General features: G+C 41.5%; 2 protein-coding genes across 4 annotated transcripts; one reads left to right on the top strand and one right to left on the bottom strand.

Moving 5' to 3' along the window:
- Positions 1–11,168: 11,168 nt before the first annotated feature.
- Positions 11,169–18,896, bottom strand: LOC119008564 (carbonic anhydrase 1-like). Its single transcript, XM_037079014.1, has 7 exons — positions 18,477–18,896; positions 18,018–18,215; positions 16,068–16,186; positions 15,530–15,622; positions 15,345–15,407; positions 14,704–14,859; positions 11,169–12,790 (listed from the first exon to the last, which is right to left on the bottom strand). Exons 1-7 carry the CDS (start codon positions 18,508–18,510, stop codon positions 12,671–12,673), a joined length of 783 nt encoding a protein of 260 aa, XP_036934909.1. The 5' UTR covers positions 18,511–18,896; the 3' UTR covers positions 11,169–12,670.
- Positions 18,897–21,165: 2,269 nt separating this feature from the next.
- rbis (ribosomal biogenesis factor) lies at positions 21,166–24,965 on the top strand. 3 transcript variants are annotated; one of them, XM_037079015.1, is made up of 5 exons: positions 21,166–21,310; positions 22,605–22,720; positions 22,832–22,948; positions 23,102–23,134; positions 23,221–24,965. In XM_037079015.1, the coding sequence occupies exons 2-5, from the start codon at positions 22,610–22,612 to the stop codon at positions 23,287–23,289; spliced, it is 330 nt and encodes a 109-aa protein (XP_036934910.1). In that variant the 5' UTR covers positions 21,166–21,310; positions 22,605–22,609; the 3' UTR covers positions 23,290–24,965. The 3 variants fall into 3 exon arrangements, with proteins under 3 accessions (XP_036934910.1, XP_036934912.1, XP_036934911.1); XM_037079016.1 differs by lacking the exon at positions 21,166–21,310 and adding an exon at positions 21,317–21,495; XM_037079017.1 differs by lacking the exon at positions 23,102–23,134 and having other exon boundaries at positions 21,167–21,310.
- Positions 24,966–25,515: the final 550 nt, after the last annotated feature.

Here is a 25,515-nt window from a genome sequence, read left to right as displayed (position 1 = left end):
TTCACAGCCTCTTGGGGGCGGCCATTTTGCTTTCCTCTGTATTTTGTGAAGACTGAAGCCGTGTCCACACACATTTCTGCAAAATGAATATTTTCTCTCCATGTTTTGGCCTCTCCCTCATATACAAAATGTCTTTTTAGGTAGTTAGAACGGAGATTTATTACGTTTTACACAAGAACACCATGTAGTTGATCACAAATACACACTTTTATTCACTGAGAAACATTTAGATTAGAGCTGTTTCTCTTTCACAATAGTCACCATATTTATTTGGAGCTAACACTGATTACTTTTCTCCCCACATAGATGAGGCTGTTTCTGGGGACTGGGTAAATGGATAAACCCAGGATATATATAACCTATTTCTTAAAAGATAATTTCTCTCTTAAAGTAAACTAAGAAGTGAGACTCTGTCTCGGGAACACACTCTGGCATCTGTTCAATGTCTTCTTCACTTTTATTTAAGTCTCGGTGGTCAGGTACTCTGTTTGGGGTCAAGTAGGCCTAAATTTAACTTCTCAAGTGATTTTACTTTGACTTATCTTCATGAGTGATGAAAGCTGCTGATATACAATATGTCCAAACATGGCTACAAGACTATAGTAGCAAACTAAAATATCATTTATTAAAAAAAAAACAACAACTCAGATCTCGTTTTCTTACAGAACTTTAGGTGACAGACTGGGTTTATAAGGTCAATACTTATTATCCATAAAATCTTATTTGTCTTATGTTTTCATGCTAATATCAGTTAAAATAAACTTCAGATATGTTTTGTTCTTGTTTTAAGAAGTCAGTCATCAGTCATGTGATCTTTCAATCGAGTGCTGTCAAATTATTTCTAAGGAGTGATGATTTACAGTAGATTGCAATAATCTCCTGATAGTGGGGAGAGGTAAACCAAACACTGGCTCTTTAATGCATAATCTAAAACTAACACAAACACACCTTCAACTTCTGACGGCGGTCAGGGTCCAATCACTTAAGTCAAATTATTATTATAATAATAAACGACCGCTCCCTCTTAAAATAATGACAGGACTTTATCAAAGCTCTGACATCACCGAGGACTGTTACATTTGCAGCGAGAACATTTTTCACCTGACAGCTGGGCAGAAGCGGCCACATCGTCACATTGCTGCGCTCCTTCACCAGCACATGCTAAGAAGTGGTAACATGAGAGACTTGGCCTCCTGCAGCTCCACTGGAAACTCTACTCCTATGGGTAACGCTAGCCTGGCATACCAGCGACGGAGCACGGGAGCATGAACAGAAATCCGGTCTACGGCTCGGATTAATTTGACTCTGGTTGGGAGCAAATTAAACCTGGGGTAGAGGGAAGGGTGGGGTGGGGGGGAATCTGTGGATAACGACGGTGACGTGTTCAGCTGAGCGACTGGGAAAGGAACGGGACAAAGAGGAGGACAGAGCGAGACAGTGAATGAGTGACTGTTGTAATCTATTCAGGCGAAACATCTCTCCACCTCAAATAAAGTTCGTCTCCTCGTGTGTGTGTGAGAAAAAGCGAGGCACAAAGAGCGAACGGGAGCGAGAGTCAGGGAAGGAACAATCGGACGGACAATGAGGTGGCTGGGACTGGTTCAGGTTTGGCACAGTCTCACTGAGCAAACCACCAGCCTGATAGGCCCAGTGAATAGACTCATTCTTCTTATCAGTGCGGCCAGCAGAGCAGCAGGAGGAGGAGGAGGTGGAGGTGGTGGTGGTGGTGGTGGGGCTCTGTGTAGGTGACCTAGATAAGGTTATTCCTGAACTGTACCAATGCATGTGGGGCGGCCTCCGAAAAGAGTGGCACACCCCTCCGTTATCAATCCCCCTTCTCTCTGTTATCAGTAGAAAATACTAACATGTTGGTCAGGAGATATCGGTATAGGGGACCTCACGCCGAACAGCACAAAGTCAATACTTCGTGTTACATCATCTGGCTTTTCACTTTGGTCGGCCTCGACTGAAACATCTCACACTTTAACTCCACTTGGCTCTCTGATTCAGGGTTTTTCAGTTATGATTCTCAACTTGAAAATCCAGGAAAAAAAAAACCAAAACAGGGAATGTGACACGGAAAGCGTTTCTCACAAGTCTGATGAGGTCAAAACATTTATAAGGAGGCACTATTGTGCCAGAAACAGGGCCGTCCACGGTGAACTGGATAATCTTGTTTCTTGCACTGCTGTAGTCTTGTGACCCATCCACTTCGAAGATACAGAAAAAATGTAGAGTTCTGGTTCACGGCGAACAGGAAGTGGCAGGTTTTATATTTCCAGCTAGAAGTGCATCATGCTGGTTGAGTTATAGCATGCAGAGGCACAGGTTCAACCTGTTAGGAGGATGTGAGTGGAGACCAGTGCCAGGACATTTACATTAATGTCATCTGAGACAAGTTCCTCAACGCTGAGCTGCTTGTTGGGCGGCGTTGTGAACATGATGTGTACAACCAACATGTTCTCACTCTCAACAAGTACACCAGTAGCTCTGGATGAAATGTTAAGATTTTTGTGCCAGGTTGCTGCACTGCTGAGGGTTCAGCTGTGTGCGCACTTGCAAAAGAAACATCGTGTTGTCAAGTATTTTGTTCACATTTGGTGTCACTCACCTGGAAAAGCTTTGAGGTCCGAAGTTCAAAGTTTCTACCTCCGTTTCCAACTTTGACCTCCAGTGTTATCTGAAATGCAGTATTAGTTAAAGTTAGCTGTACTTAATATGCAATGTCCGGTTAGACCGAGAACATTAAATTAGGAGTTTGGACTTCCCTCACAGCTTTCATGAGGTTTAGGTATCGAAACTAGGGTTTGAAAAACATCATGTTTCGGGGGGTTAAAATGACTTTTAATCATAGTTACTGAACATCTTTGGCATTTAGTTACACAGGAACTGAATCCCAGTCTCCTGGCCATGTTACCATGTTTGAATATTTGACCCCCTCGGCATAAAAGCAGGATGATGATCTGGAGACACAGCTGCTCCTTAACGTCCACATATCTTACCTGATGTGTGCAGGTGCCCCAACGAGTTTAAGGACATGATCCCTCACCGGCTTCCCCCTCTGCTAATTGTTCGTTAAAAGGAGCCAAGTCAGACGTACTTCTTAGTTTATGATGATGAAACACATATTTATTGAAGTTCACAGATTAAATGTTCAGCAATAACAATGTGTCACACTCAGATGGTTTTCACATTAAAAAAGCTGCATATGTTTTTTCTTTTTCCTCAAATTTGCAGTCTGTAACTTGCGTGTGATACGTGAGTTTCCACTTGATGATTGCATGAGGATTTTTCAGAGGAAAATTAATTTCACAAGAAATTAGCTCATGCTTGCTTTCAATAACTGTGAATAGAAAAACAAAATAACTGCATGAGCAGCAACATCCACCATGGCTGAAAGGTCAGTTTGAGGAAAAAAAACACAAAAGTGAGAAAAGCGTCTGTGTTTCTGGGAACGTATGAAGTCACAGTCGCTCTTTTAGCAGATCTGTATCCGCCCTGTTTGTTGGTATCCAGCTCTTATAATTTTTTTTGGTGTGTTTGGAGCAGGTTCCTTCAACAGTGGTAATTAAAAAAAAAAAAGACATTTCTGGATCATCTATGACAAGTAAACCTTCCCAAGGATTACATAAGATTTTCACAGAAGGTTTATTCTGGTACAGTTTCACACCGTGTTGCAGTGCCAACAGAGATACATGTACAGCCATGCTAATCAATCAAACAGGGGTCAATTATTGTGCTGAATCATAAATGGTCAATTCAAATGAATTCTGATGATTCATTCTGGTTCAGACGCAGTTTCCGTGAACCTGGTTCCCTCTTAGCCAGACGTGACATTTTTCCCAACACTGCTGGATGGAAAGTTGGGTCCACTCCTCCTCACAGCCGTTTGGACCAAGTTTATGGATGTGGTGCCCGGTGATGTCATGGAGATGAATAAGCATCTTGTGGATTATGGGTTTTAAAAAAAACAAAAAAAAAAACAAAAAAAACAGGCCCACACACAAAGTGCACAGTCATCATTTTCCAGCCTGGCCACGGCACGGACGGTTAAATAGCAAAAATCTAAACGGGACATAGCGTGTCAGTGAACGCACCATGTGTCTTAACCGTCGTTAATGACACACCCAGATTTGTTTGATTCAGCAGGATTATCCCATGATCAGATTAAACTCACAGCTACAGTATGGACACTTGAAATAAGCTTCTTCTTCTTGCAAAATCTTACCGACGGTCAAATATGGAGCAGCAAGAAAACATTTTTTTTTCTTTTGGAGTCTATTCATACTCACAAAAAAGCTACACGTGTGATTCTATCTCTCTATTTGCAAGATAAAGCTTCACAATGTGGCTAATTTGTCTAATGGAAGGAACTATTTTTAACTTGAGATCTGATTCTAGTGAGATATGAGGAAAGGAAGAGGGCCGCAGTGGGAGACGATTAATTTGGACAGCATCTGTTTATTTGCTTTTTTCCTCATGAGAACCTAAATAAACGGCTCCACTCGACATGAATATTTGCATTCTTGCTTGTGTGCATCGGGGGAACTGCCTCATCCTGGTGGATTAACATGTAAAAACATTGCTGTTGATGTTTGAAGCAAGTATCCTGTTGTCCCAAAGTGTCCTGGCTGCAGCCACAACAATAAAACTTTACATTTATGACATATATTCTTTAATAATTACACAGTTTTTCAGAAATATACACATTCTTTTAATATATTTTCAAATCATTTCCTTGTAGCTCCAGCCTCATTGAGAATTTATTCCCTGTAGGTTTTAAAGTCACACTCAGGGTCAATGTTTGTTAATATTGGATGTCTGTAATATAAAGTACACACTGGCAAGTGCTTTATACAAAGGATTAAGCCGTGAGATGCGATGCATTTGTTTAAATTAGGTCTGCCTCATGCGTCATGCTGCCAGGTTAAAGGCCGGCGGCTGTTGAAAGCTTTATTTCCTAATCAAACAATGCGGGAGAATAAAATGAATTCCGCTTTTGTCACCACGCACTTCAGATCTTCCAGATACGTCGGAGAAACACTCTCCCCGCGAGGTGGATGTTTGTATGAAAGTGGCAATGAAGACTGAGGGGAGGAAATTACAGAGGAAATTTGCTTTTGAAATGTTTACACAAGGCCATTCTTGCTCACAGTTTGAAAAATGCTTAGCGCTAAGTGGAGGGCTTCCTGAAGACTATCTTTAAACTGATGACTTCTAGATTCTGCACATGTGGACACAGAGGCAGATATGAAATGTCAGGCATATTGTTTCTGTGCTTTATCGTCGAAAAAAAAAAAAGTTTTTTCAGACGTGACAACTGTGAATCAGAGGAAACAACACAGATTCAAGTTGATATCTGAAGGTAGTACATTCAAGTTAAGGAACAAAACTGCACTTGGAGCTCCTAGATATGAACCCAACAATGTTACTTCCATCCAGGATCGTGGGTTTTGTAATTCATGAGCCTTTAAGTCAGGCCAAAGAAAGCCACAGAGATCCCTTCTGGTCGGTATTCAGCCCGTAATTCTAACCCAAAGCATTGGTATTTGACGATCTGGGAACGAGACTCAGCAATCCTACTTTTTACTGTCCCCCACATCTTTTTCCTCTCTCAGTTTTCTCAGAATTTACTCATGAATTACAAAACTCTTACAATAATCCTAACCAAGAGAGGGCACATGAGTGTCTGAGGAGTTTTGCAATCTTGGTAACAAACATGAGCAATAAACTTCTGAGCATCGGAATCTGCTACTGCAAAAAAAAAAAAAAAAAAAAAAAAAGGTTTCCTCCCACCACAACTGACTGAGTGACATTTCAAACTTCATCAGGCTTATAAGCAAAACACAAAGACCACCTTAAACAGCCACACATGGTCTGTCACATGGCCTCGTTAGCAAGAAATGATCAGCGCCATCCAGGGGACTTAAGGATTGTTCAGACCCCAACAGCTCCGGACTCATCAAGTGGTCAACCTCAGTGTTGTGCATCAGCACATTTCCTTCCTGCAGTGGTATATAGAGTTACGCGGGTCCTCGGTGAGACAATTTTAATCAAAAGTTCAACTCCTGACCAAGAGCTTGTTGACATTACCTCTGCTGCAAGAGCCTAAAACAACATATACCAATTGTGTGATGCTAAGAAGGAGAATAAGCCCATAATCCTCTTGAGGGAAATTTAATTTCACTCTATTGTTATAATATACAGACAGAGACCCACCCAGTTGTTGGGGACAGATGTTAGAGGGATTGGGCTGACATATATAATCAGGTTCCCCGGGCAGTATGGGGGTTCGGCGCCTTGCTGGTGGCAGGAGGCCAAGTTCCTATTGACTGAGCTGCTGCTGTCCTTTAATTGTGTGCCCAAAAGGGAACCTTAATCTGATAAGGATGCGACAATGCCCCCATCTTTACTTGTGTTGTACTCGATTTCCTGGCAAATTCACACATCAGGAATGAGGATGTGTTGGTTTGAATGAATGAGTAAGTTGACTGGCAGTGACTCAGGAAACGGCAAATATTTTGGCCTTTGTCGTGAGCTTTACTTTTTGGTTTGGCTTAAGATAACTACGATACTATGCAACCTCAGTTCAGACTGTAACTATGTTGTTCCTTGTGGTCTTCAAGGTAAAACTTTTGCCGTTTCGGCACATCGGAAACGTATATATGGGTCGTAATAGTCGAGCAATGTGATTGTTTCCTGATGAGGATGACCTGCATAGATCAGTAGTTTTTCCCAGTGTTTAAGTTAATCATTGACCAAACTCAATATAGAATATCTGTTGTTGTACTTAAACTCACTAGAACAATGGAAATGTGTCAAGTTGTCATGGACTTACAGATGGTCAGACTCCATTTGATGAAGACGACCATGAGACGTGACTGAAACCTCTACCTCAAATGTTTATTTAGTCTTCTGAAAATCATAGAAATGTCCACCTGATAGATGTTATTGTAATCATTATTAAGTGTTGACCATCCTGAGTGCATGAGATTCAGTAGAAGTGCTGTGTCTCTACAGTAGACTGATGCATCTCTTCCTCTGGCAGTGGATGTCACTGCCCTTGACAGGAGGTTAGATTCCACTCTGGCTCTTAATCACACAAGAAGTGCAACATCAGATCTGCGTGCTGCATACTGCAGTGGTGTGCATTTAAACAGCCCTCTCCTCGGACTCCCCCACTCTCTCTTCCCTCAGCTTAAGACACGTCGGCGTGGTTCCTGTCTCCTTAATGTATGTCACCCGCCTGCCACGCTTGATTACGCAACAAGCTGCACCGCTGGTCAGACGCCCTGGGGGAGAAATGTGTGACATGCTGACCGTGGTGTGCGTCAAATCTGTTGTTATGCGCTGACCATAAAGAATTAGCCCTGATTTGTTTGCCCTCGCCGTACAGATTCAGTGCAATCCACTTAAACTGCAATATGTCACAACTTTCTCCCATATTTCACCTCGGACTCGGCCCAGTGTGACTAATAAAAATTGGTCCTGACCTCGACAGGCGAGGCCGTTGCGTTATACTCCCATCAGTTTATGAAAGCATGTGTCAGGGAGGACCCAACATGCAAATAAGTGTGGCCACATCTGTTACATGACGGTACTCAGCAGGATCTTTCCTCCGACCCAGCTGTCACAACACAGAGCGAGATGAAAAGACGCAACACAAAGGCAGCACTGGTGAGATAACAAGACTGTGGAAATAGGAAGCTGTATTAGAAAGGCAGCAGGGGGATGCAGGTCATCAATGCCAGCGGGAGTGTGATTAAAGGACATCTATGGAGTAATTCGCACCTTTTGGTTCTGGTAGTTTGGACGCCAGAACAGTGTTTGTCCGATTGTAGCAACCACAATGATTCCGGGTTTCTATAGCTTGTTCAGACAAAGGGTGAAATCCTCTGTGCCTCCTTTTTAATCAATAAAGGAATCGATAAAGAGTTGTAGCACGAGACATAATTGATGATGGCAATGGTATCAATAAAATCTTGTCAATTCCCAACACTTTTAATGTCCTGAAGCGGTACGTATGGATCTGTACTCTGTACTCTACGTTTAAAGTTTTGAGGGTGCTGTTCTTTTCCTTGTCTTTCCACTAACACTGGATCAAACTGCTATAAAGCTGTACTTAGTTCAGGGTTCATCCTAGCAGGTCTCTCCTGTATTTCTGGGGTATTTGAGGCGGCTGACACTCCAGCAATCCTAACTAACGTCTGCCACAGTAAGCCTCTTCCTCACCCTTAAAAAGACCCTGATATTACTATATTCCTTATTATGCTCATAAAAGTTAGGTTAAATTTTCTTATTCTATCATGTCACGACATTGTGCTCATGCTCAATACTACTTGGTTATGGCTAAGAAGACATCATGGTTTGGCTTGAATTACCCTTTTCTGCTGCCACAAACACTGCTGGAAATGTCCCAAAGTCTCCTTCTAATCATCTACTCTGTCACTACAAACATGGCTGGCGATGGCCCGACTTCCTGTCATATATATACTTATTTTTCCCCCTTCATCTTCTGATGTGAAAGTTAATAGCTACACATGTAATTTTAACATGATATGGCACATTTGTGCAAATGTCAGTGTGGTACCTTTGCCACGCTCAAACTTGGACGTATCTGTGGTTTGTAGAAATGTGAGCTGCTGACATTACATCCTGGTGACTGGGCGGCCCAACAGGTATTTATTTCCTTCTGTGTGGATTATAAACTAGTTAAGGATGCTGACTTTGTGCCTGGAATATGTAACAAGACTCCTGTTTTAAAATGAGTCAGACAAAAACATTTTAATGCCATTTCAAGACTGTTCAACCAGCTCATGGATAAGAAGAATCAGTGGTTGTCAGCCAAGAATAAATTTGGACTTTTATCTACGCTTGATTTAAAAAAATGACTAAGAATCTGCCACTGTAATCATCTTACACTGCATACTTGCTGTGCAATAACAAAGAAATAAAGGAGAGCAGGGTCAGGCAGAATTTCCTCATACTTCACAAGCCTGACGTAGCAAAACAGACTGATGCTCATTGTTCGTACATGGGTTTATAACTTGTTTGACTGCAGAGTGAATCCAGACATCACTGGTTTCATCTCCCGTTGTCTCCTGCAGCCACCTAAAATAGCTGACCTTTTGGGGTGTCTGGTTATAAAACGTTTCCCCCCGATGCTGCCACCACCAGCGATCACATGGGAACCTAAACGAAATTTTTCCATTCTGGTTTGTATCAAAGACTTTTTTTTTTAATTACACAATTCCGTATTGATTCCGGCTGGTGTAGTCAGACAGGCGTTTCAGCAGTCGATAGCTTTTATTTTCATTGATATTTCGCAGCACACACCGGGGACTGAGGGTGCACTGGGGACTGAGGGTGCACTGGGGACAAGTCCACCTCTATTTAGAGCTCCGTGTGGTCGAGCCAACTCTCACTGTACATGAGAGACACACAAATTCCTCCACAGAGCCTCAAGAGCGGCTGAGAAAGACGAGGTAGCACCCACCCTCAAGCGGGAGGAGGTAGAAAAACTCTGCCTGCCGATTAAAATCTCTCATCTGCCTGTGGAGGGTTTGAAAGAGAGGCGAGAAGTCAAGTGTTGCTCACATTTCACAGAGGCTGAGATGCCGCTGCTGATTAAAACCTTGAGGAAACCGAGGTGTCAGCAGCTAGCAGTGTCTGCTCTCGCCCACATAAGACAACAGGAGACCACCAATCGCCCACCATCTCATATGTGTTGTGTTGGCATTCTCAAGTCTGTATATTTTTTCCCCCACTCAATGCAGTCTCACTCTGCAGCTGAAAGATTATTGATTAGCTAAAATTAAACGTAATTATACAAAACCACAGGATGAGGCAGCAGCCCTGCTCCGATGCAGGAGAGTTCACCTTCCCCAATGCTGTAGATTCAGTATTTTGGATTGTAAGCAGGTCACATTTTCATTCTTTGCAAGTATAGTTTTTTCAAAAGTTGAGCAACTGTTTCCGAGATAGCAACACACAATGCCAGTTGTGGAAAGTAAGAAGCACATGCAACGTACTAGAAGGATTTGAGTAGATTTATAAGGTACTTAATTGAGTGTTTGTATCTTTATACCTTAAACTACATTAATTTGATGTTACCTTGCTGAGTAAATATTTCTAGAGTGCTTAAATAACATGTGATGCATTGTTTAAAGATAACTAAAACTTAATATGAAGGACTGTAAAGGAACTATGTGGTTTTGCAATCTACTTAAAGTAGCTTGACTTTTTCAAACATATTTGCAACATATTCACTTTCTTGCCTCTCATTCTCAAATAATTTACAGCAAACTTGACGCTACTGCCAGGATAGCTTAGCATAAATACTGGAGGCAGTAGCCTACAACCCAAAACTTGTAACTTTGATTCCAATTATCAAGATATTAAATGTTAATTGATGTGTTTTAAAGGTGCTTATAGGAGGATCATGTTGGAGCCAGGCTAGCTGTTTTCCCTCTGTTTTTAAGTCTGTGTGCTAAGCTAAGCTAACATCTCCTGACTGCAGCTTCAAAGTTAACTGACAAACATGAGAGTGGTATCCATCTACTCATCTGACTCCCCACAAGAAGGTGAATGTCACAAAAAGAAGACAGGATTAACACTTCCTCCTCCACCGCTGCTGCATGTTGTGCACTCAAAGCCACCTGTGTTTCTGTGGCATCTTGCAAAGGTGCATAGGAAGTTAGATAAAATGTCATTTCTTTGCTACAAATGACTCATCAATGGCTCCTTAAGTATATAAACCACACCATGCACATCCAGGAAGTTTGAACCTGTGCCCACATTTAAAGAAGTATAAAAGTGCAATTTCCCTTCCTTTGAGATAAGATTCATATCTCGCCACTCAGCAGAGGACATGGTGCAGATGATGTGTCATAGAGACACAGTGTACTAAATGCAAACACATCTTCCAGTGAAGTTTCATCAAAGTAGAGACACATGATGAAACCGCCCAGAATAACATGCAAATGTTTGTGTAATTCTAAACCTTTTGAGTTTCTGGTGCCACTGAGAACAGCTGACAGCCTGAATGTCACAGAAAACTTAATAATCTAATGAACTTCAGCCACATGCGTCTCAAAAAGGTGATAAAGTCATGACACAGGAACTGATCCGGAGGATTTGTTTCAAAGCAGATAAAAAACACACAACACTTGTTATAGTCATAAAATATATTTATTCAACTAGTAAAACATCCACTTCCAAAATAGAATGACAACGACACTTACTCATTGGACGGCCCTAACAAGCGATTGGCATAAGGCGTTTTTTCTTTTTTTTCCCCCGTTAATTACAATCTTTCTGGAAAATACACAACTTTTGTCAATCTTCATTATTATTTCAGAGATGCATACAGGGCTACAAGCAGAGGAGTTCAGGCCCTCAAGGTGCCTTTCGTTAGTTGCTGTCCTAAACAGGGCCTGACTCCAGGCTGACACTATAATCTGTTGGCAGGTTTCTCGTCTTTCTTGGCTTTTCCTTGGCAGGGTTAATTTTTCGTCCTTGGCTTTGTGCATGAGCCACTATGGCATCACCCCTGCGAGGCGATTGTGCGTTTCAAGCTTTAGCACTCAACAAAACAACACGTGAAGGGATTTTTCTTTGCACATTTTCAAATTTCAAAAAGGGAGGCTCATTCCTCGCTATTGCTATATTATCAGTTCATCAAAAACAAAAAAAAAAAACAAAAAATAAACGGAGATGACCTTTTGGTTACAAAACATAATTTAGGAATCACTTAAGACTTATTTTGCATAAGCTCTCAGGCAAAAAAAAGAAGAAAAAAAAGACATAATCTATAATAATAATAAAAACACGACACGGGATGACAAACACATTTGAAGATTAGGCCGTAAAAACAGAAGTAAGCCGCTGTTTTGATGTTGGGTAGCTGGCAGCAGCAGTCTGTCCTCGTGTCCTTACACTGAATTTGAATCAATAAGCAGGTCAGTGCCTATAGGCATCATTGCATGAGACTGTGTGTGTGTGTTGTGTGTGTGTGTTGTTTGTGTGTTTGTGTGTGTGTGTGTGTGCCAGAGGGGGATTTCTGAGTCAATCGGTTGTGATGGAGGCGGCTGCAGCGTTTCATTAAGCTGCTGTGATGCAGAGGCTGGCAGTCGGTCAGAGATTACAGACGGACTGGCAGGGGGAGAGTTTCCTGTGTGCTGTTTTTTTAATTCTGCACCGTACCCTCCTCACAGATGGTGATAGTTTCATCCTCCCCCGGCCTTACTGCAGCCGGCTCTCTGCTGACTCGAGAGCACCATTTTGACTATCTTCACGTTCCATCCCACCATCGGTGTTTGGACAGCGACGACCGGCACACACTGGTGCAATGTCTCTGAAATGTGTTGCAGCCACTGTGAAGTGTTTGTCTTACAAAACAAATTATGACAGGGCATCGTTGCTGGCTTACATACATAAAGACAGAGATGCAAACCCTGGAAGGGCTTCACCTCACAGCTAGACTGCCCAGCTTTAACAGCAATGGGTATAAAAGGAATATCATTTAAAAAAAAAAAAATAGGACGGAGAGAGATATGTGTGCTTTGTTGCTCACTGCTAGAGAGGTATCTGTGGGTGTCTGACTGTTGGGAGGGGGGAGGGGATAGAGGGTAAAAGGGCAAACAGGGTAGTAGAGGGGGAGGGGGTATTTTTACTTAAAGGAAGCACGGACAGGGCGACCCTTGAGCGGCTGGGGAGGACGGTAGTTGTCGACCATGCAGCACTCGGCCTCACCCTCTGCAGAGAAGAGCAGGCTGCGGAATTTGGCCATCTGTGAAAAGGGAGAAGACGTTTAGTCATTACTGCTGACCTCCTGTGACTGTCACTCAGCAAACACATCACTAGTCTCGCCGCTGAGTCACTGACTTGAAGTCAGTTTTGGTCTAGTTTTGGTCTGACTTGAACAGCAGTATTGTTGATGCGTAAGGAAATAGTTTGACATTTTGGGGAAACAGGCTTATTCACTTTCTTGTCATGAGTCCGATGAGCAGATCGATGCCACTCTCATGCCTCTCATGCAAAAAATGAAGCTACGGCATTTAGCTGTTAGCTTAGCTTAGCATAAAGAATGTAAACAGGAAATAATAGCTATCATGGCTATATCCAAAGGAAGCTAAATTGACCTAATAGTATCTAAAAACCTCACCAATTTAAAATGTTATACATGTTGTTTGCTGTTTCTGGTTATTTGGTGTTTCTAGACATTATGCTGTACAATAACAGTTTGGCCATGATGACATCTCTGTATTGTGTTGCAGAGATATCAACTAAAGTTAGCAAGCTAATTAGCTAGCCCTGGCCCATCTCAGGCCAGCAAAAACAGCTAGTTGAGCTAGAGCTGGTGGTTATTCTGGTGGTGAGCTGCCCCCCTTTTTGTAGGAATTCACAGGACTATTCTTAAAATATTGCACCTTGGAAAAATATTTTGTTTTCTATCAAAGTAACAGCTGCCAAATAGTTCAGTTAGCTAGCTAGAACTAGCTAGGGGTTAGCCTATATGTCGAACTAGCCTAGCCTTTTAGCTGGGTAGGTCACTGTGAGGTAAAAACACAACTTGTTGTTTGTACACTTTGGCATTTGTGCGGATTAAACAAACAAGACTGAACACATTAATCAGAGCGCTTTACAGGTGCAGGTTGGATGACTTAGTAACCTTTGGACGGGATCCAGCTAGCTGTTACTAGTCTTTAGCTTACGCTAACCTGCCGGCATCAGACTCACACAAACCCTACATACACGAGGTTGTTATCAATCGTCAACGTTTCTTTAGGTCAGGCTGCAGGATGGTATAGTACGACCTTGTCAAAGGGTTTGTCATTAACTCTGGCTAATGATTGGAAGTTAAACTGCTTCTACTGAAGTTTAATGTCTGCAGTGAGATATATTCACTCCAGCTCGTGGGTGTATCTCACAATCAGTTGACAACAGAACATTAACTAATGACGTCCATTTATTACTTTATTTTTTTTTCCACTTGAAAGACTTCTTTCTCATTATCTGCTTTACCAGCTTTGTATTACACAAAGTCTAAAGGTTATGTCCACACATCTCACATGTTTACCCCTGAGACACACACTCGCCTCCATGGAATAAACATTACACCGGGCAGTGTTAATTTTCACATGGACTAAAGACTCTAACCACAAGGACGAAAACCTGCCCGGAGAGGCTGTTTAGTTTAGATTTACGTGTAGTTGGGAAGTCAAATAACCATTTCAGTCGTGGGATTAGGGGTCATTTTAGGAGCAGACACTAAACAAATGTAGGTATGATGTTTACAGATGAATTCCTACACTCACTGAAGCTGAGTTTCTTCACCTACAGAATGTGAGACGTGTGTGGGACGAACATTTCCTGTTAACTCCCCACATACTGACTGAGAAGAACTGTGGTAAAGCCCCTGTGACCAGCAGCAGTGGTGAACTCTGATCTGTCCTCATTCTCGAAATATACCAAGTATCTTTTTTTTTTCACTTCATAGTGTGAGAGGCTGCTGTATTGCGTCTCGCCCCGCTATAAAGGTTTCTTCTTTCGGCCTCGGCCGCGCAGCTAATCTGAACAATTAAGCCCTTGATTCAGATCGTAGTGGAAGAGAGGATTTGCAGACAGGGCTATTCTCGTCCCGTGGGCACGCAGCCAAGCCCTCTGCCATGGCTGAATTAATTGCTCTGTGAGCAGCCATACCTGCTCGGAGCTGACGCTGATTGGCTCTTTGCAGACAATCCAGGTGACACTCTCCAGCAGAGGGGGCGTGGTCAGGGAGCCGAGGTACGTCCAGTAGTCTAGGCTGCCGGGGAGCAGGGTGGCAGGGTCGAAGTTAGCGAAGGTGGTCTGCTTGCCCTGAAAGCAATGAAGAAAATAAGAGAAAGTGAGCAACAGGTCAGTCACAAGAACTTTCTCTGGGGACTCCAGACTGCAGGGACGAGGGTCCAAATTAAAAATCACTGCATGGGTGATAATACATTCCAAAAGAGCAGGACTTTCAGAGGCGGGGCTTAGGGATAAACATTTGTGATTGGTCGAGCACTTGCAGCATATTCTTTTAGCCACCATTTCTGAAAACCTCCAGCTGCAAACCAGTCTGTCTTTGTTCACTTATCTTTGTCAAAATCGCCACACGGACCCCGTGACGAATGGCAATTTTGTATAGTCACATTCAAAAAATGGAAATCAGCGTGCGCATTGGCCTGATCCTCACAAACGCAGACAAAAGCAAGCTGAAGGAACCATGAAAAGTAGTTCCTGTGATTAAAAGCTCTGGGTACTTTTAAATAATCAAATAAAAGAGAATATGTTTGTTTTTAATAAATATAAAATAAACTTACTTTGGCCTTGATGGAATCAAAGGCATCCAGAAGCTTCTGGAGATTGGCATTTTTAGCACCAATCTGAAAAAAGACACAGTATGTTGAAAGTGCATTACATAATCATTAGCAGACAGGAGCCTATTATCAATTCCAGCAGCTCAACTAGACACTGCGGTGAATTAAAGCAAACGTTTGCTACCAACCTGCAGGAATACTCCAACAACAGCGAGCCCATCAGGCTGGCTAGCAGCCTCACCGAAACTGGGGTATTTGGTGTTCCAGTGCACCAGATGGAGCTGGGAACAAAGAAAACAGATCAATCAGACACATTATCATTTCTTGGATCCCTTTTGGGAAAATCTTAACATTCCAGAACTGGTAACTGGACCTTTAATGCAATTAATAAACTTGAAATGCAGACGCAGACAGACTGTTTGAATCTTTTTGAGAAAGTAAAATTGGTTTGCTTGAAAATGTATTTTTTTGGTTGAGTTAGAAGTCAAGCAACAGATAACAAGCTGCTTTGAGTTGAAGTTAGTGAAGTGGAAAACATGAAAGTCAAATCAGTTTCCCATTTAGGCCTCGCTAGTCTATGTTCTTCCCTCAGAGCAGCTTTGCTCTCAAGAAATGCTAACAACCTACGATTCAAGTCAAATTTAAAACTCTCATCTGCCTGTTTTCCCTCCTCGTTACTCCACGTCAACCTTTGAATTTGTCAGAATCATCCCGGAGCATCCTTACCTCAGCAGGGTACTTGGTTCCGTCCACGGTGTGCTCGGAGCCCTTGTCATCAGAAGCTCCCCAGTGGAAATGAAACTGCTTGAGCCTGTAGGTTCCTGTGATGGGCCCGTCTGTCAGAGCTGCAGAAAAAACACACAACTCCTGTCAGTTCATCCCACACTGAAGGTGGGCTGGTGCTGCGGTCGGCCTCGACTGTGCAACAACAATCATAAAATGGCAAACTTGGGAAGAAATTGTTTTATTTTTCCTGAGCTGAAAATATGAAAGAATAGGCTGAGGTGATGACACACACTTGTGCCACCGTGGCAGACCTCCTCTTGTCACGGAGGCAGACTCAGTTCCTGTTGTGTAAGTTCAAATTGTGGGTTACATTCGGTCTGAAACAATGTCCAAGTATTGCTCACATCCAAACTCCTGTAAATGTTGCGTAACGGATCTATTTGCAGGAGTTGTAGTCGAAACGGTGGCAGATAATCCTGTATATTGTTCTATTCCTGGTGCTATTACGAAATGCTCTCTCTTTCTCTCTCTCTCTCTCTCTCTCTCTCTCTTTAACACACACACACACACACACACACACACACACACACACACACACACACACACACACACACACACTGCCCTCACCAGACAGGATATTTGTCTCAGTAGTCGGCCCTCAAACGTTGAGAAGATGTCGAACTGGTCTTTGCAATTATGAGGGTGTGTGTGTGTGTGTGTGTGTGTGTGTGTGGGAATAAAGGGATCTGTGAAAAATAAATATAAAGAGGCTGAGGTGACACACACACACACACACACACACACACACACACACACACACACACACACGATGCATGATGGAGGATGACGCAGACTGAGCCCGTCCTTTGTTTAGAAGGGGCCGGGTGGAAAATAAGAGCAGCGGAGGAAGATGTGAGAGGCTCCAAATCATCGAGCTCACTGTTTTTGTCTTAATGTGTGTCCACTAGAAATAATCCAAGTGATTGGGTTGATTATGTAACCGCCTTCTGCATTAGACTCAGATCGGCTTAAAGGACGACCGAATCCCAAATCCTCAAAGTATCAACAAAAACAAAAAAAACTAAAGAAGCAGATGTGATATCTTGAAAACCAAATTGTGGATGAATTAAAATGCATTTAAAAACAAAACAGAGGAATTAAAAAAAAAAAAATCATCAAAAGCATTCTTAAATTTTATAGTCCAGGAGAGGAAAACAAAAGGATCTTATAGGTGACTCATTAACATGCAGGGTTTGGAGCATGAATAGTGAAGCAAGCCAGCATTTGTTTGCAGAGTAACCTTGGTTTTTTTTCTTCTTCTTCTTTTTTTCTTTTCTGGTGGTTTTGACCTCGCTGGCAGCAGAAAAGAGTTGGCGTGGGAAAGGTTTACCAGGGGTTACATTACCAATTCAATTAGGATCTGCAGTGGCTTTGTGCTCAGCGTTTGAATGGAGCCCCTGCAGCACGTCCACCAAACTCCAGCCAGATTTCTTAGATTTTTTTTTTTTTTGGAATAAATTATCGAATAAAATGAATAAATAAACACATTTTCTTCCTTTTTTTGTTTGATCATGATGAAACTCTGGATAAATATTAACCTTTTATTAACATTAATGGGTTTTACAGCCATGAAGCAGGTGCAGCGTTGACACAAAGCAGCTGAATGCCGCATTTTTCTTTTTCTTTTTTTTCTTTTTTGCAGGTTGCAGCATCCTCATCAGCACCCCGACTGTCTTTGTTTGCAACCCTACAAGTGCAATCATCGCACAGGTCCTTTATTATATCAACACATCCTGCGATAATAATTGGAAAATGAAGGAAAAACATCGCGTTTTCTCCACGATAAGGACGAAATATGAAATGCAAATAGCCTGATCGGATTCTGAAGGCGTCGATATCGAGCCGAGCAGGCTGCGCTTGATATTCATGCAATATTAATGTCACACTAACTTGAGCTGTCGGAGTCGTCTGCGAAGGTCACTTGGAAGGAATGTCCGTTGTTGAGGATGTCGAGGCAGGTGGAGGGGTCGTACTTCAGGTTGAGCGGCTTCAGCTCCGCGTCGAAAGATGCTGCGCCAGGGACGATGTCAATGGGAGACTGGCGGGGTCCATTGGCAATTGGGAAGTTATCACACCATTTGTCGGGTCCTAGAAATGATATAATAATGGAAAAACTGGGATTAATAAAATGTGAATCTCGAAGCATGTCTTTTTTTGCGCATTTGGGGATGGTGGTGTGCTTAAAGCGCGCGTAAAAAAGCCCCAAATGTGCAGAATAAATAAATAATAATAAAAAAATAAATCTCTGCAGGCAGTGACCAGTGCGTTCATTCAGCACAATCTGTCGGTATGACTGGTTCTTTTAAACACCCCTGTATCACATAACATGCAGGCCGATGAGCGCCTCACCGTTGTTTGCTGCGTATCCCCAAGCATGAGACATGGTTACAGTTTGGATCTGTGAGTATCTAGTGCCGCAATTCCCTTAAAGCGAGTCGTCCCCTAGCGCAAAGCAGCCAGTGTCCTCCACCTGACAGCTGCAGAGCTTATATAGGGTCCCACAGTGAGCGGTGCGCCTGTCAGGCTGTTGTTGGCCACATGATGTCCGCGCAATGACCGGGAGGAGTTTAGATGCGCCGCACCGCTGCAACAATGTGGATCAATGAGTCTCCCCCCCTCTCTGTCTTTCTCTCTGTCACCCTCTCTCTCTCTCTGCTGCTGCTGTGGTGGTGAACTCCTCATTGACGCTCCACAGCAGGCTACTACAGCTCGATTAGCTGGATAATATTCCTCCATCAACGTGCCGAGCGCGTTTTTTTCCCTTCCACCTTCCAGCTAACGGGTCTAACTCGCCCGTCGTGTCAGGAAGTAACGGAATTACGCGACAGCAGCGGTGACAGTGTCACCTTCAAACTGAAAGTCAGCCTCAGCCGGGACATTACAGAAAGACGCGCAATGGAGACATGTAAATACGCCGCGTAAAAACTGAAAAAAACATGCAAATAACGATTAAAAAGCTGGTAACACTTTAAAATAAGGCACACACACACACACACACACACACACACACACACACACACACACACACACACACACACACACACACACCCAATGAGTAGTTACTGAACTACAAGGGAGGAATCAATCAGGAACAACTTGATGGTTAATAAATAAATAAATAAATAACTGTGATTTGAGGATTAAATAATGGATAATAATGAGTCACTTGTGAACAGACTGGGAGATAATATATTAATTAATCATTAGGTAATGATAAGAATGTCTGTGAATCAACACACTTTCAACCAGCTGCTAAAAAGAGTAACTAATGATTAAGTATTTAGTAGTAACTAATAAGTAACTAATGAGAATATTGGTTGTCTCTTAATATGATGTCTCACTTAAAGGTTCACACAGAGTAACTAATGATTAAGTAATTAGTAGCTAATGAGTCTATATTGGTTACCTCTCAGGATAATGTCTCACTTTGCTTGAGGTACACAAAGAGTAACTAATAAGTAAGTAATTAGCAACTAATGAGTCTATACTGTAACTACTTAGTACATGTCTCGCTTTACTTAGGTAAATTATTCAGTAATTACTCGCATTTTTGTGTACCTTGTTGTTAAGTGTTGCCAAAAAGGTATTTTAAAATATCAAGATTTATTGTTACGTATGGGCCCTCAACAATGGTAACAATGCTTGTTTGGCTTTAATATTATACTTTAGGGGTTTTTAATCAATGACAGGGGGAGTTCTTTTGCAGCTTTTGCAAGGACTCAGGTTTTTGCATTTACAGAGTTTCAGAGGACCAAAAACTAATTGACGGTAAGTTTTATTATTCTGTGCAGGAAAATTCAAACACACGCTTTCTGACTTGAAGAAATAGGATTGAAGGGTTATCTGACTTGTTCCTGCACAGCTCAGCAACACAGATAACGAAACTGAAGGTCTGCTGGAGGGGCTACATGGTTTGTTGATGTGTGATGGAGCTGCAGCAGGCAGACACATCTGTGATGTTGAAAAAAAAAGGAAAGTAATTCAGCCAACTCTGAATTCCCCCAGGCGGCTGACACATTATAATCACACGGTAGATTATATTAGTAGCCTACATAATTTGCATATAAAAATAGGTTTATTGGAAACATATACTCAGAACATGAAAGTAGATGTATGGTATATGTTTATGAGTGTTATAAACAGTGACAATGACAGTGACAAAGTGTGGCTTGCGCAATTTCTTTGTCCCTCCTTCTCTTCACTCAAGTGGCCATAACAGCTCAGTGTTCTCTGGCTGCACAGCTTTTCAGGAAATCATACACCTGTCACGTACACAGCTGTGGTGGTACTATGATGCCACCTGCTGTTGGTAAATGAGACTGCAAGCATTCAAAAAAGTTTGATTTGTAGTTTATATTTCGTTCGTTTTGCAAACGAACATAACCAACTGAGAGAAATTACTTTTAATTCCATATTAATCCGATAAGTGCACCAAGCGTGGTTAAAGGTGTTTCAAATGTCATGTAGGCTGTTGAAATTTCTACAAAATGTTACATCATCAAATCAGACTTACCTTGAATTTCAGTGTTAACATCATAGAGCAATTCGACGAAAAATGCGTTGCCAAAAAAGTGTTTCCAAGCAGTTTTTTTGGATGATTTTTGACATATATAACCTCTCATATTGTTATCTATTATTAACAGGTCTAAACATTGTGCTTTTATTTTGAAGAAAGCGGAAGTACTGTGTTCATGTTATCCGGTTAGTTTAGTGCTGCATTCCACACCGAAAATCAAATATTGAGGGAGTATTTTGGTTTTGCGAAAGTAAAGAGCAAATCATTTTAAAACATTTGATTTTTGAAAAGAAAGGACAGCTACAAGTGAAACACACGGTGAAGTGTAACACCGTGTCGTCGGACATTTTTAAAGGAAGCACTTCAATTCACTGAAATCATCTTTCAAAATAATGGCGTATTATTTCGCTAATTTTCAACTTTCAGTCGATTGTAGGACGCAACAAGTTACATCAAATTATGTATTGGTTTTAACAGAGTAAATCCTGTTGTCTTTGTTCTACTATACCTTAATTTCCCGCTGTTTATTGACGCTAAACGAGAGGGATTTAACGAATGTCAAACGGGTGAGAGTCGACGGTTGTCGCACAGAGATGACGTAACTGCGACGGCACGTTTGCATTAGCACGTGAGAATATCAACACAAGCTAACCGCTCCTCAAACAAGGTCTGTTCATGAAGTTTCTCTTCTTATCAAGTCGTCAAAATGTAAACGTATTGGTTTGTTATAATAACCAAACTTAGAAGAATTAATCGACTTTATCTGAAATATTGAATATAACTAGTAAGAGTCACACAGCTTCACGTGTACGAGGCAGGCAGACCGTAGCTGACAACAACATCTGGACGTTTGTAAGGAGTTTTAACTGACTTGTGTCTCTCCAGAAGGATGTGGATATGGTTTATTAAAAGTCATATGAGTAAAGAGCAAATATGTCTATTACAGGCAGACTGGGCGCTTGATGTCTGTTTATATTAAGCTATTATTAGTGATATTTCCTCTGAGGCTGGGTGACATGGACCAAAACAAGAAAATAGCAGACACACATGTACACAATGTTCTATAATGTTAACAGTCATTAATGTCGGGTTCTTTTCTGAGAAGCAGCTTAAGTTTGTTTAAGCCCTGCAGGTAGCTGCCAGTCTGTTATTGACTCAGAGTCAGGGGTTTGTTTTTGTCTGATGCAACGGTCAGTAAAAGTCTCGACCAGGGGTGCTCAGACTTTTTCTCCTGTTGGGCCAAAACGAAAATGTCATGGTGGATCATGGTCCATAAGCAAACACCTGTTGTGTTAAGATGCAAAACCCTGTGAGTCTTCTAATATTCCAGCTTATTTTTAATTGCCTCTACATAGTTCAAGGATCCTGTTTAACCTGAACTGCCTGACTTCCTGCACAAAGTGTCAATCTGTAGTAATAATTAGGGATCATGCATGTTTATAGAGCATTTTACCTCATATTATAATTTTCTCTCTCTTCATTTGTATTTTATGTCATCAGAAACATCTCGAGGCCCGAAGAAACTTTATTGCAAGTTAACTTTGGCCCACAGGCCCCACTTTGTGCAGCCCTAGTTGAGATACTAATCTGTATTAAATTGCCAGCAGGTCCGCTGCATAATGTCCAACTTGGTGTTTTTTGTATCAGGATATGTGACATTAAGAATCCCTTCCATTATGCTAATCATCTGAACCTCTTGTTCCCTGTTAAGTTCCTCTGACTCTGTCTCAAGGAGTGAACTTTGTGTGTTAATGAATGCATTGCGAATCAGATAGCTGCTGATTGCAAGAGGCAAACGGGGAACCTGGAACAGATCTCAACATCTGTCTTTTTCAGTGAGCAGTGAGCAGGTGTGATCAGTGCGGAAACCACCACTACGCACAGAGCAGCCAGACACAGTAATTGCACAGGCTCCGGTATAGAAATTACATCTCCCCACTCTTTGGTCTTTCTGTCCCCAGGTATCATGGCGAAGAATAAGCAAAAAGGGAAAAAACAGAAGAATGTCTTTCAAGTCGCAAACAAGCACTTGAAGCCCAAGAACAAAGCCAAGCCAGTCACAACAACACTCAAACACGTAAGATCTCTCTTTCTGGTGTTTTCTCTTTTTTCCTCGGATATATTTTGTATTCTCTTTTTGTATGTAGTGTTTGCTCCGTCCGCCTCAGCATAATTTGTGCCTTCACAGATCAGTGCGGTGAAAAACGAGAAGGTGGAGAACCTCAATCAGATTTTCACAGAAGTCCAGAGGGATGTTAAGAGCGTTTCAAAGTCTGTTGCTCCGCAGCCGAAGAAACAAACACAGGTAGTGGTGTGGAATTGCAAACCATTTAAAACTTGTACTTTCAATCAACAGTTGAATTCTCCTGATACGCTGCTAAACCCCCAAACTATTACCGAGTATATTTGTGTAACTTGTAGTCAGAATACTATCCATTTTCCTTTCTTCCATTGACAGATTTTCTTTTATATTAAAAGCAAGAAACTCCTGGTAATTGTTGTTTTTGTATTTATTTATTTTTAAAGTGATATTTTTCCAGCAAATGATTAGTGATGATTATTTTTTGTCCCTGCTAGGTCGTCAGAGAGCCGCCAAAGGAATCTGTAAATGTCGACAATGCTGCTCAACTCTTCTCTCAGCTATAATGGACCGAGACAGACAGTGACTAACTGCTGGACTGTATTTTTCTCCATGTTGGACATTTGAAAGTCAGTTTACTTCCAATTCATCCTGACGTTTAATGCCAAAATGAGGACTGCGGATAAGTAAAAATCTAGTGGCGGTTACGCTGATTGCGCGATGCGTAATTTAAGCATTCTGTATATTAAATGCAATGAAATGTAACAGATTGACAGACTTGTGTACTGTCGATAGGGATATTTTCTATTTTTATTGATGCATATTCTCTTGTGTAGAAATGCTTTGTTTCACTATCTATTAATCTGCTGATTATTATCTTAATTGTTAACTTGTTTTGTTCACGAAATATCAGAAAATAGTGACAAGTCCCCATTATTTATTGGAACCCATGGTGATATCTTTTGAATCTTACTTTCCAGACAAACAGTCCAAATCGGTTACAAAATACGGAATAGTTAAAACTCTGTTAGCTATCATGTTCAACGGATAACATCAGCAGACCTTCTCATTTGAGCAAATACCAAGTGGTTGCATAATAATCTATTTGCTAATTGATTTAAAGGTGCTTTATGTAAGAATTTTAATTAAGGTGCACCCCTTGGCTAATTGCACGGCTAACAAAGCTAACTAGTTAAGGGCAGCTACAGTTTTTACAGTTTCACAGGTTTTACTCTGGTGATATGCTGCCCTTTATTTGTTATGAGAATGAATCTGACAGGCAGCCAGTTCTTACATATTGCACCTTTTGATTAATCGCTTGTTTTTGCTCTACCTCCTTTACTTCCTTGCTATGGATGCATTGTCCTTCATCATCTTGAATCTGTTCCTAGTTAAAGGCAACCAAGACGTTTATGTTGAACATCGTATTTTTACAAATAATTTCATCACCGTGCACAATTTATCATACCCCCCTTTTTTTTTTTTTAGTTTTGTTTCGCCAGGCAGTTTTCACACTTTTTTTTCTCTCCATTCTCCTCGTTCCTCGGATTGAATGCAAATGAAGTCACAGATTGTTGTGACTGGTGTTTGTAGTGATGAAAGTGTTCGCCTCAAAGAGTTTTGCTACCATCGCTTCTTATGGAAATCATTCAAATTTCATGTAGAAGTTGTTGGCACAAAACAATCACAGAATTTAAATGAGAAACTCACATGTACAGGACAGCAGCATCATTAAATGTGTAAATCTGCACTGATTATTTTCTTTTTAGATGTTTTCCTATTGCTGTACTGGACTGATTCATATCATCAGTTGTTTCAGATTCTATTTTTGTCCACCCCTTTATTTATTTACCGGCGTCCTGTCAGGGCTTCACACTATCATTTCTATCAGGAGTGCACCTGAGGATGAAGTTATAGATTTTTACAGCTCCATGCGAGCTGTCATCAGTATGCTGCCGCCGCAACTTGACAGCAGAGTTCACAGATGTGCTGGTACCCGGCTGATTGCTTGTGTACGTGGCGACCTCTGGCTGAGTTAGTTGGTCAATAAATCTGACGAAGGTGATCGCATGAATGAGGCTGGTAAACAAAACACATCAGTGCATTGTCATAAATAAAGGTTTTCAAGGTTGAGGCAGCTGTAATGTGCAAACTGTATACAGCAGTGACATATTACCTTTGATACTGATATGATGAAATTGTTAGCAAACAGTTGCCTTTTTAACCACAACAATCATTTAGACTCGTGTTTGTGTCCACCTGGTCAATATAAGTCCAATATTTGGGCCCCTTTTAGCTCTGTTTTTGGTCTCCACCACCTCCTGAGAGAAGTATGGGCACTTTAGCTGCTAAATGTGACTTAAAGATAGTTGGTGAGGTAATTTATCTGCAATTTGAGGCTTGGCAGGTGTCGTGTAGTCAACTTTTGCTGATGAGAGCAGTGACAGTGAAATTTCGAGCCATGAAACCAAAATAATGTGCTGAAAGAGGATAAAACTACCTAAATCTCGAAGGGAATAGAAGAATACAGGGATTAGAGTTCTGAAACCCCCAAATCAATAAAAAATGTTTATTCACTTTTTACAAAAGTTAGAAACTAGTTTGCGTAAATGCGGACACATTCAGCTCTTTCAGGGATGGTGTGCATGTATTCACCTTTGTTATACCTCGTGCTTTTTACAGTTTTAAACTTTTTTAACAAAATGTGTGCCATAGAGAACATATGAGAGGCACATGTTCACAAGGTTGGCAGTTCGAATCCTGCCTCAGGAAACTACTGCAACCTTTTCTAT

Source organism: Acanthopagrus latus, chromosome 19 (genome assembly GCF_904848185.1).
Source record: "Acanthopagrus latus isolate v.2019 chromosome 19, fAcaLat1.1, whole genome shotgun sequence".
In the NCBI taxonomy this organism is placed as follows: Eukaryota; Metazoa; Chordata; class Actinopteri; order Spariformes; family Sparidae; genus Acanthopagrus; species Acanthopagrus latus.
The sequence above is the reverse complement of the archived record's forward strand: the minus strand, read 5'-3'. Positions and strand labels throughout refer to the sequence as shown.